General features: G+C 39.2%; 2 protein-coding genes across 7 annotated transcripts in view; one reads left to right on the forward strand and one right to left on the reverse strand.

Moving 5' to 3' along the window:
* LOC119740356 (retinoic acid receptor beta-like) overlaps positions 1-5,306 on the forward strand; it is a 48,236-nt gene extending 42,930 nt beyond the window's left edge. For both annotated transcript variants that reach the window (XM_038215624.1, XM_038215623.1), the window contains one exon: positions 243-5,306. In XM_038215624.1, the coding sequence (XP_038071552.1) occupies positions 243-334 (92 nt within the window). In that variant the 3' untranslated portion in view covers positions 335-5,306. The remainder of the gene's footprint in view (positions 1-242) is intronic.
* A 530-nt stretch (positions 5,307-5,836) lies between these two features.
* LOC119740250 (coiled-coil domain-containing protein 103-like) lies at positions 5,837-12,146 on the reverse strand. Of its 5 annotated transcripts, XM_038215501.1 has the most exons (5): positions 12,009-12,145; positions 9,054-9,091; positions 8,666-8,881; positions 7,339-7,480; positions 5,837-6,929 (listed from the first exon to the last, which is right to left on the reverse strand). In XM_038215501.1, exons 3-5 carry the CDS (start codon positions 8,812-8,814, stop codon positions 6,429-6,431), a joined length of 792 nt encoding a protein of 263 aa, XP_038071429.1. In that variant the 5' UTR covers positions 8,815-8,881; positions 9,054-9,091; positions 12,009-12,145; the 3' UTR covers positions 5,837-6,428. The 5 variants fall into 5 exon arrangements, with proteins under 5 accessions (XP_038071429.1, XP_038071432.1, XP_038071431.1 ...); XM_038215504.1 differs by lacking the exon at positions 9,054-9,091 and having other exon boundaries at positions 8,666-8,853; positions 12,009-12,146; XM_038215503.1 differs by lacking the exon at positions 9,054-9,091 and having other exon boundaries at positions 12,017-12,145.
* Between the last annotated feature and the right edge of the window lie 76 nt (positions 12,147-12,222).

Genomic DNA, 12,222 nt, shown 5'->3' on the forward strand with positions numbered 1-12,222 from the left:
GTTAGATTCTTGCTAGTGTGGAAGGAGTCGCCAAAAACTCTGGGTTTCAACCTTGGTCCATCATGGAGATTTTGGATATTGTCAAGGGGCCTCTAGCCTGTGGAAATGTTACTGGTGGATATGTCTCCTTTACGCACTCACACATTTGAAACTCACTCTTTCTACAGGAATCCTTTCCTAAAAAGAAGCGTTTCTTGTTACAGTCCAATACATTTTTCATAATTCCTTCCTTTTCCCAACAGGTGCTGAAAGAGTACTCAACCTCAAGTTAGAATTACCCAACAAATTCCCTGCCCTCATCAATGAAATGATTGACAGAGCCGACAACCAATGAGAAGACAGTAATGGCTGACAGTGTGTAGGATAAGCCAATCAGATCCACTGCATTTGCATATATGAGATTAATTTTAATGGAAGTTTCAATGCAAGTTTCCATGGGTAAAATCCTGTTCACTGTTGGAAGCACCCAGTTTTTTTCTCAACTAGTCTACGTCTTCAGTATTTAAGTACCCTCCATGTTGTACACAGTAGTTTTATTTTATGGGAATGCACAACAAAGGCGTTTCTGCAGATTGATGAGAAAGAATTCCTGTTGGTTGAGTTAATTTGGATTGTCCAATCAGAGAGCGTGTTATAAACGGAGCAGCCAATGGGCAGGCTTGTTTGTGAATTGTGAGTGTGCTCTGCAGAGTTGATACAAATTTCTTTTTTGTTATTCCTTGTTTTGTTTTTGAATGAAATATCTTGGCGTGTCATTGGGTCACGAAGCAGAAAAAAAAAAATTGTGGTTCAAATGCAAAAAGCACAAAGGTAGTTGCCAAGAAACTGTTGAGAACTGAAATTCGTTTTGAAATGCAAATGAAAGTCTGTTTTAAAAACAGGCGGACATCTGCATTAAAATATTTTTGGGATGATTAGGTTGGAAACATGACTAAAAGTCACAGATTTTTAAGAGCATCAAATTGGTTATATTTTGTGATTTATTATTGATTTATTTTTTTTCCCTCTGAAATGAGTTAAAACACACCCAAGTTGAGTGGGGTAGATGGACACAGATTTGAAGTTTGCGTCCTGTTGCAGTGGGCACTCTGATCTGATTGACAAGGTCAAGATGAGGGAGCAATAAGTAGCACAAAAAACGTTTTTTTTTTCTTTAGCCTAACTTCTTAAATCTGTATTTCTACCAGTGACATTCTTTAATGATGTGAGTTTTCATATCCTTGTATATACCGTTTCATATATAGTGTGTTACATAGAATGCTGACACGCTGATTGTGTCTGCGTACTTGAGCAGTCAAGTACATGTATACATACAACCAGGTGTTTTGAAGACATGATGAGGTTTGATATATTCATGGTTATTAACACATGTCTGTAATTCTTCCCAAACCAAAGTAGCTTATAGAATTTGGAAGAAATTTAAAAAAGGTTTTAAAGGATTCCTTTAATTGTGGCTTTGGTTATTTGAATGGATGCTGAATGTAATTGATAGGTTGATGCATGAGGTACGCACAAACCAAATAATATGTGTAAATTGGACTGCACACTGGCATGCTTGTTAACCCTACAGCCACTGAAATGCCTGAACTCTATCAATAACTTAAGTATTTTGTGGGAAGCCATTGACACACCAAACGTGGGCCAACACATTTCCTTTATTTGTTTCTACAATATCAAAACAAACCTTGTTCAAAGTTTTTGAAGACAATTTTGCAAGTTTTAGTGCTAGTGTTTGACACACAGCTGTACAGTGACTGAACGGTGAACTGTGTGCCAGGTGTGCAGCGGCCCCCAAAAAGTTGATCCTTGTGACACAGCGTTGTTTTGTTGTGGACCACATACTAATCGTACATGGGTACTATTTTCCAGTGTGTAGGCCCCTCAAGTACGTTAGTTATACCACTGGGGGTATATGCACAGGGGTATACGCACAGAGTATATGAACAGCTAGAATTCTAAAAGATGTACCCGCTAACTTCACGTAGGTGTGTTTCTTAAGTATTTGGGAGTTTGCAGGTATATGGAATTGGTTGCTCCACATAGTTGACAATGGGCTCTGTGAATTACTGGTGGAAATGGGAAACATTATTGTTAATAGAGGACAAGTATATGTCATTTCCATCGTGTGTAGATGTTTACATGTGACCCTCTCATGTGGCAAAGCTCCGAGTTGCTGCAAATTCAGTTTAAATTGATTGTACATACTCTGTGCGCACGTGAACCACAGCACGCTCAGGATATGTCCTCATGGCCATCTTGAGCTGATCACCCAGCTTCATCTACAAGAAGACGTTACTCAAGTACAAAGTGGATTTTGGAGAGAATTGAAGTACTTGAGCACCTGAATTGACTTCAGGGTTGATGATCTTTGCTGCATCAAGAGCTCTTCCACTAGTTCACTTTTCTATCAAATAAACATCACAATCCAACCTCAAGTGCCACTTTAAACAAAATGCCCGTACTTTTTCATCTTCAGATGTATATTGAGTCTGTTTAATGCTTTGAAATTTGTGGATTTTGAAGGAAACCAAACGGAAACATTTTGTAACCATCGTTTAGACCAAACTGGGCACAATAGCACTTCTATCATGGAGGCCCCCTTCAATGGCGAAAGCATTGTGCTAGCTATTGTTCAGATGATCAGTCACAGGGCAGGAGCTTCTACAATAGCATACACAATGGTTTCTCCATTGAAGGGGGCCCCGGAGTGTACAGTGATCATGTGCCTGGATTCGTCGTAAAGAATATTTGGAAATCATCCGATACTTTTACTGTCTGACCTTTAGACTTTGACCTGGGTCAAATATTTGGTATTCAGTCTTTTTACTGAATGCTCAGGACACCTGGCAAACTTGTTGACCATAAATGAAGTCATTGTGTCTTAGTATTACTAAGACTTGTGTTAACATACTTAGATTGTTATGTTCTGTTTTTGGTTTGTTGAAAGTTTTATGTGGTGGAGCCTTTCTTTTGAAGTGATGTAATATGACCACAAATGAAGTTTATATCGATGTCGTCGGCCAGTAAATGCCAGTGAAATGACTGAAGTTTATGTAAGCGTCTCTTGAATAATACAACAACTCATCAATTTCCCTTGATTCCAATCATTACATGTATAAAGAGTTTATCAGCCCCTGGATTGAAAATCCTCCATTTTAGTTTTATCTGTGTGTCTTGTTTGTCTATATATATTTTATTCTCCCATTTTGATCTCTTCCTTTTGTGTGGTTTGAAAACACTGATCAAATTGAAAATGTGTCGGCAAGCTGCGTGATCAAACTTTTTAGTTTTCATCAATGTAGATTATTGAAAGCTTGTTCTTTTACCTGAAATTATATTGTAGAAATGCCTGTGAATGATAGTACGATGATACGGTGTATCCTTAAAAGCTGGGCTTTTGTTTTAGAACTGGAAACATGTCCACAAGAAGTATTTAAGATATTTATGACAACTTCACTGATTTCTTATTGAAAGCTATATCAGAAAAAATACCACGCTAGCCATAGTGTCACATCAAATGTATTAGCAGAGTATAACTGGATTTTAGATTTGCAAACCTATTTTATGTAAAGAGATAAAAATCATGCTATATTTCCGAATCTTAACACTGTTCATTTTTGTAATTTTTTTTTTTTTTTTTATAGATCTTTTGTTCTTTTACTTTGAATCTCATTTGAAAAATGAGTGCTGTATGAGATATAGAAAGTTCATCCAATGAAAAAAAAGTGTATAACCACTATGAATCATGTGCCATAATCCTATGTAGTTGACATATTTCCTCCTTTTTCTGATAGAACATCAGCCTTTGTTGTGTTTTCATTTTTTTTGTTGCTGGCTTAAAGCTTTAAAAAAATGATTTAGTATTACTCGTAGAAAGCGAATTTTGGAGTTTGATTTTTGAGTAAAAGAAAAGTAATCTATAGAAGATAGTGAAAAGAAATTCTATACTTAAGTTTTTCTCGTAAAGTCAGAAATGTATATCAAGTGTCTCACCATTTGTTTTTTCTTTTCAACTACATGCATCACAGAAAATATTCCAGAAACCAAAAAAAGTTTTTAAAAAAATATGTAAAACTATTTCCGGGTAATCATACTGACCCATGAGTCTTACTGAAGCATTTTTACATCTTTAGATTTTGCATACTTTTTAGATTTTCAGTTTCAGTTTGCATCATGAACTATTAAAATGGAAAAAAAAAATCCAGAATGTTCACTTTTGTTGAAGATCTTGCATTTCCTGTGCTGAAATAATGTTTCTCGTGTTTCTCTAATTCCTTCCCTTTTCAATTTGAAATACCCATTGTTAATTTCACTGAAAATGTTGCGTTTTATTTTCCACTTATATCAACTCTACATACATGTAGATTGTAGCATTTTAAAAGTGAAATTGGAAAGATTGCGTAAGGTAAATTGTTCTAAACAGACGGAAAACAATGACTTGAGATAGTTATGGTTCTAAATTTCCATATTTGAATTGAGTAAAGCTCGTTATAAATGTGGCAAGATGTACTCTTATAGGTAACAAAGTAGTCGTCACAGGCATTGTCGTCTATTAAGGGTTTGAACATGAATCATGTTGAAGTATCCAAAAAAGAAGCAAAGTAACCCCAAAACAAAAATGTTTTTAGAAAGCCTTTACGAGAAAGCAGTTTCATTGTTAAAATCCTTGAATTCAAATTATGTATCAGGACCTTTCAAATTAGGCACAAGCCCAAACTTGTTCTTTTATGTATCATATTTAACACAGTTGTTTCTTCGAATGAATTAAAAAAAAATTTCAGCTGGTGCACTGAAAAAGGGACGTTTTCAAGATAATAATTTTTCCTTGTAATGATTCCTTTAAGCATATGAAGTGTCTGTGTATTTATGTTAATATGTAATTGATTTAACATTACCACTATATCACCCCTTAATAATCAAGTCCGTAGTTGAATACTTGTTCCTATTGCACCATACTGCATGTAAATTTATACATGGCAAATGTATCTTTATACCAAAAAAGTCACCTCCGTAAATATTCGATTCTGTCCCTTATTTTTTAAAAGTGATATACATGTAGTTTTGTGTTTTGTGATAACAACTTTGGAGATCATGTAATTTAAAAATCTTGTCAATAAATATTGTACCTCATAATGAAGGTACTTTTTCTTAAAAATGTAAAAAAAATCACGCCAGAAATATTTTTAAGTCGATTTGTGTGACAAATGAATGCCATAGGCTTGTCTGTTTAGCATCAGTTACCTGCATGTACAAAGGCAAAAGATAAACAAAAACAAAAACAAATAAATAAATGATATGTTTCTGATGAGCTTGTAACTGTGTTGTCTTGTTCCTTTGGTTTTTGTTGTCTAAAGAGTATTTCAAAGTGATGAAGAATTTTATAATATTTTTAACAAAGAGAAAGGTGGCAATTCCAATTTCGGTACTTCCAGCTGAACTATCCTTTCATTCAAAGAAGTGGGCCGCGTCATATTTCAGTGCACATGGCTGATTCACAGGTATATCGGATCATTTGTTTTTCATGCATGTTTGTTTGTTTCCAATAATAACACCACTCAAAATCCAAAGAAAGCTGTTCAAAACCCAACCTGTTGAAGTTTCAACTCGGTGGATACTACATTTTTTGAGAAAACTGTGCAAAACCATGCACAACCTTTTGATCAGGAAACCTGATTTTGTCAATACTTCTCTTTTATTCCAAAAATCAGTCAATTGACTGATCGTTGGAAGTCACCTACATTTCTTGATGTCTTCTAAATGACAGCGATCCAAACAGAATAACTTCACGGGTTGTTTGGCACCAGTACGATCTTTATTCCAAGTAAGCTTTTTGATAATAATAATTTGGTAGGTTACTTTTGGGATAAATGCAAATGATCCTAGATGCCATTAATTTGCCAAATAAACCTGTGGCATAATGACGTCATGATCTGCTTTCCTATGGGAGCTAGGTGGCTCTCATCTCTACCTGGCTCTCACAAGAAAGTGCACATGTAAACAAAGCGTGACGTCATTATGGCTCATGGCTATTGGCAATCCATAGCGTGGCACAATCAGTATGGCATATATTACCAAGGCAATAAAATAGTTGAGTTTTCAAATTATGTACATGCTGTTTTGCATATTCATGCTATACTCACAATGAATAAACATTTGCAACTTTGAATCCTCAAACCTGACTCTTGCTAAAAGGGCTCTAAGGACTGGCCTTTGTTCTGTGATGCCTTTCACTTTCATCTTCTCTGAAATCAGTAACAAAACCTGGCCTATTGAGGGCGCTATGTGCAAGTGGTTTGTGACCTGTGCTGCCCAAGGTAGAGAGAGCAGGTTGACGATGCAAACTTTTACACAGAAATAAATGCAATTCCAATCTCTTGGAACATAGCTTTAAACACGACTCATCTTTAAAAACTGTTGAATTACTTGTCTCATAACTTGTAAACTTCTCTCAGTGAAGTGAGTTTCTCCTGAACAGTGTCAGTTCCTTCGTTAAACGTTTGATGCAGCTGATGTTCAGCACTTACTGCTGTCTCTGAAGGCACTTCTTCAGCTCTGGAATCGCTTGGGACATTTGCAGTTGCTGAACTTTCCTCCTGAACCTCGGAAGCTTGTTGGAGTTTCTGAAACAACTCCACACACTCTTGTCTTTCTGTTTTGCTTAGGAAATCCACCGACAGCCCAAACCGGTTTGCTCTCGCCAGACTCCCAAGGATACCCACAATGCAATGCAAATTGCTCCCCTGGAACTCCTTGTTCATCACTGTTACGAAGTCGCCTAGGAGACCAAAGCCTATCTCGGCTCTAAAAATGTGACCCAGTTGCTCGCCTCCGAGACTCATGAGTAAGTGGTACTTCTCGCTGGGTGTTTTGCAGCGCGATTTCCAATCTCGCGTGAATTCGTGGCTGGTCTTGGGGAGACTGCTGGATTCCTGTTGAAAAACAAATGTTCATATTGGGACATAAATCATCAAGGTCATCTAAAATTCTAAGTAATCTAAACATCCCCCCCTCTTCTTTTATGTTCCATTGTTCAGCAGGTCATTGTGCCTTTGCATCAGACAGTGTTGTAGAGTCTGGTCAAAAGTAAGTAACGAATCATAAGTCCAATCACATCGTAAGTCCAGTCACAAGCCTGAACTGGGGATAAATGGTAACATGAGTGTCGCAGTTCATGGCGATACCTTCTGACTTGACTTGAGACTGCAAGACTTGAGGACTTGTGATGGACTCAACTTGAACACTACCTTCGGATAGTTCTTATAAAAATCTGCACTCTCAGTGAAAGATTTCAAATTCCATACAGTATTTATTTACCAATAACTAGTCGCATGACCCTACCTTTCGTGAGAAGTCCTCAGATTTGGGAGGCTCTGCACCTGCCGTCTTTGAGGTGTAAGGGTTCCACGGTTGGTTGCGTTTCCCTTCCCCAATCTTGTCCTTCTTGTCCAACGGTTTGATGTGAGCAGCTTTCACTATATCCCTGTATTCAGATCAACAACTCTTATAACATGGAATTTTGCATCGGGGTGATATAAATCAAATTAGGTTTTACCCTTCACCGACGTTTAAACACTGTATACTCAGTGTGTTACCTCCCGAGTGAAAGTTGGAAAAAATCACTCGGGTGGGACTCGAACCCACGACCTCCTGCTTTCTAGTGCAGATGTCTTACCACTCGACCACCCATCTGCACTAGAAAGCAGGAGGTCGTGATGGATTCGAATCCCACCCGAGTGATTTTTTCCAACTTTCACTCGGGAGGTAACACACTGAGTATACAGTGTTTAAACGTCGGTGAAGGGCAAAACCTAATTTGAGATAAACACCTCATTGTAAAAAAAAGTTGCGTATAGATTAGCAGAGTAGATTGTGTACATGTATGTTTGGAAAAACTCTCTCTGGGATACAAGTAGATTTTTTTTCACACAAGTTTGATTTCTTTGAAAGCGTAATGAGAATTTCAGTCCCAAAACAAGCAGATTGTCTTTTTCACAATCAGGATGTAACTAGAATATAAGCATACCCTGCATCACACAAGTATAGGATCCAAAAAAAGTGCAACACTGGTCCAACTTCATGTATGAGTACTTGACAAATATTGGAATAGGCTTTATCATAAACACTGCTTGGCTGATTTCACAGAAATCACTGGGCTGATATCAAAAGTTGCCTTATAGAATTGTGGGAGGGAAAATCCAAAGGCATTGACACTTCTGCACTCCCACACTGCTTTGTAACTGTTGCGCAAAAGTGCTTCAGTGGTATTTACCAGCTATGAAACAGGGTTAAATATTTTTAAAACCCTAATATTTTTAAACAGACAGGTGGTGAAAGGGATGAAGTCGAGTCCATCACAAGCCCAGTCACAAGTAAATCACAAGTCAGTTTATAAGTCCAGTCACAAGTAACAGTGGATGAACAATTACAAAGGAATGCCTTTGTCTAAGCTCCTTTGAGTTGAATTGGGACTGGAGGACTTGTGATAGACTTCCAGGGACTTGTGATGGACTCGACTACATCCCTGGGTGGTGAATCTCTCATTCAAAGAGATATGAGACTTGCTGGTGTGCTGCAAAGAGTTGGAGGTCAGAGTTTTTGATTCCCTTTTACTCTTCCCCCTCCCCTCCCTCCCCCAAATCACGCCTCCCACACCCACTGGTCTCACCTAAACTGTTCATACGTCTCAACCCGCTGGTCCACAGCACGAAATTTGGCGTCGTTCTCTCGCCAGTATCGAGCGTCTTTCTCCACAGCCGCATCAAGTTCCTTCTCCAATTTGCCAAAATCGATCCAGTCTTCCTTCAGGTCTGCCATGGTGATGGATAAGGTAGCGTTTGCCTTTGATGTCTTTGCCTTGGTTAGTTCATGGTGATGAACATGTCTAATTATGATAGAGAAACTAAAGATTCGTTACTGTGTTCTTTCTTTCCTTTTTCTCTTACATTAGTTTTTTGTAGTGGCTATCGTTACGCAGCCATAACACGATTGTCATCTGCTATCGTTACGGCATTACAAAAACACCATTGCAAATCTATATCACAATCTTATCCTACCTCCATGGTTAAATGTTGGACTACCATACACAAGGTACCTGGAAAAAATGGAAGGAATTCACGCTTGTGAGAATTTCTTTTTTTTTTGCGTTCTTTTAACGCTTTCTTTACTTTTATGTTTTTAATCAAATCTTACTTTTTATTGCAGTAGATTTCATTTTTTTCTTAGTGATCCATATTATGGCTTTGGATGTTTTTTTTAAAGGGAAATACAGTCTGAGTACCATTCGTTTGATAGTCTGGTTCCAAGAGCAAAAGATGCTGACATGGAATATTTCATCAACTAAATCAAGGTGGTTGACAGCCATCATGGCCATGACGAATGTTGGACAACTCGTACCCGAGACAACTCGTACCCATGACAACTCGTACCCGAGACAATTCGTACCCGGGACAACTCGTACCCAGGACAACTCGTACCCGGGACAACTCGTACCCGAGATAACTCGTACCCGTCTGAAAATAAAACACTGTGCAGCGTACTCGTATCTGTGCCTTACTTGTGCCGACTGTTATCATACTTATTTTCAACCAATTATTATTCAATTATTTTATTTCCGTTTTTCATTTTTAAATAGAGAAGAAGTTTTTCATTTAAATAGGTCTCTCTGTTGTTGGCCTAAAGATTTTTTTTTTTTTTAATACTGTTTTATTTTCATTCCGTTTCAGAAACTCTGATGCAATCTCTTTTTGGGAATTATGTGAATAGAGACTGGAATAAACCGATGAAGACTTTGCAGGCTTCTGCAGCGATTCTGGGCACTTTTTAATCCACCAATCGCTTTCCAGATTTCTCTTTTTTTGAAGAGCCGCCACCCAATAGGCGACGTCGCGTTCCACGCATCGGGGTTGCACGCCCCAGTAGCTGGCGTGGGCGGCCCCGATCAAACGGGAGCGGCGTCTTCAGAACTATCCATTGGGCCAGAACACAATGACTCGCTAAACATGGCATCTCACACTACTTATACAAGGCTAACAATAGTAATTAAGTGGCTTTTCAATTATTTCACATAGGCAAAGATTGACACGCTACTCGGATTGTTGATGGTATGATAATTTGTGTTGATTGAGTCAGTTATCCCCGTAAAATAAAACCCCATGAAATGAAAGACAAAATTAATGTCATAAAAACTGTAGAAGGTGACATTATTATGTAACATTTCATAATGACTCGGTACACTTATTTAGTAATGCAATAACTGAAGATCAAATAAGTTACGAGCAAACTCCGCCCTAGTAGCTGGCGTTATAGCCCTGCAAACGGGAACACAATGACGCGTGAAACATGGCATCTCACGCTACTCACTAAGCTAACAATTCTAATTAAGTGACTTTTGAATTATTTCACATAATTATGCAAAAGACTGACACGCTACTGGGATTGTTGATGGTTATCAAAATTAATGTCATAAAAAGTGTAGAAGGTGACATATGTAACATTTTTATAATTTTAATGAATCGGTCCACTTATTTTAGAAATAAGTTTTTGCAATAAATGAAGATCAAATAAGTTACGAAGCTCATGATTGCTAAAGCTCCTTCCGCGAATTTGGCGAACTCCACGATCATCGGCCAGCTGCCAGAATCTCTCCAGAACAATCTCTTGCTTGTCACCACTGGCAATTCCCCAAAACTCAACGGCTTTTGGTTTTCCACATCTTCGGATTTGTCAATTACATCTAACTAAAAAGGAACAGAAAAGTAAATGGTAAGAAAAGTACAAGGTACTACGAGTCGTCCCGGGTACGAGTTGTTCCGGGTACGAGTTGTCCCGGGTACGAGTCGTCTCGGGTACGAGTTGTCCCGGGTCACAAATTTGGGGTACGTGTCGTCCCGGGTACGAGTTGTCCCGGGTACGAGTTGTCCCGATACCGCCATGACAGCCGTTACGGGTGTCGGACGCTTCGCCCCATTTCCACGTCGCCCCATGTCACTTCGCCCCTAACCACTTCGCCCCATCCCCACTTCGCCCCATCCCCACATCGCCCCATCTCCGCTTCGCCCCATCCCCGCTTCGCCCCATCCCCGCTTCGCCCCATCCCCGCTTCGCCCCATCCCCACTTCGCCCCATCCCCACTTCGCCCCATGTAGTATGAAAAAGGTGAAGGCTAGGGGTGCAGACCAAATAAACTGCCAAAGACCCCAGATAATAAATGCTCCCAATTCTAGAAACTTAGGAAAAATACAAACTCTCTGATGAGGTGCTCGAGACACAGATGAGAGAAATGATGGCTCTATCCCATTCAGAGACGCCTCTCCTATTGGCTTGTGAATCATCAGCCGCTGGAAGCGGCTGGATTCAAAAGAATCCGTAGGTATGGGTCAGTGAGTTAAAAGGAACTCACTGCCTTGAGGAAAATGTTCCGTCAAAATTTGTCTGATATGTGACACTTACAACTTCATTTAGATGAGATTGGTTCCTCAAAGAGTGAAATTAGGATGTCAAAGGTATTGTCGTTCTCAGATAAGTGGGAGACGGGTTGGTATAGCCGGGTTGGGAACAAAGTTGGATCTTTTACTTCAAGCTTTTTTCTCGGTAGGGGAGAGCCTAGCTTGAAAGGTTGGTTATGAATTGTTCATTTGGTGATGGGCTAATTCTTTCCGTTGGTTAGCAATTAGTGAATCTAATGAGATTTTTTTTTTACATGTAACGGCTGGGGCGAAGTGGGGATGGGGCGAAGTGGGAATGGGGCGAAGTGGGAATGGGGCGAAGTGGGGATGGGGCGATGTGGGAATGGGGCGATGTGGGGATGGGGCGATGTGGGGATGGGGCGAAGTGGTTAGGGGCGAAGTGACATGGGGCGACGTGCAAATGGGGCGAAGTGTCCGACATTCGCCGTTACGATAGCCACTGCATATATTTGGTCAACTAATTTGTACACATCAATTCACATTTAACTTTAAGTCACATGAGTGTAGTGGTATTTTCCTCATCTTCAGGCTCTGTTTGCTTACCTAAATACCTGCAATGAATCAGTAGGATATCACAACACCATTAGAAACTCTGCATGCAACAAAACACCACAGATGATAGAAACTCTGCATAACAACAGACGACGCCGCGCCAGCTAAAACCAGAAAATAGAATAGCGCCCTCTGTCAATTCTATGTAGTTTAAGGAATTGTTCCAAGATTTGATTGGCTGCAAGTCCATCATCGCGGGAGAACT

Source organism: Patiria miniata, unplaced genomic scaffold (genome assembly GCF_015706575.1).
Source record: "Patiria miniata isolate m_02_andy unplaced genomic scaffold, ASM1570657v1 HiC_scaffold_5, whole genome shotgun sequence".
Taxonomy (NCBI): Eukaryota; Metazoa; Echinodermata; class Asteroidea; order Valvatida; family Asterinidae; genus Patiria; species Patiria miniata.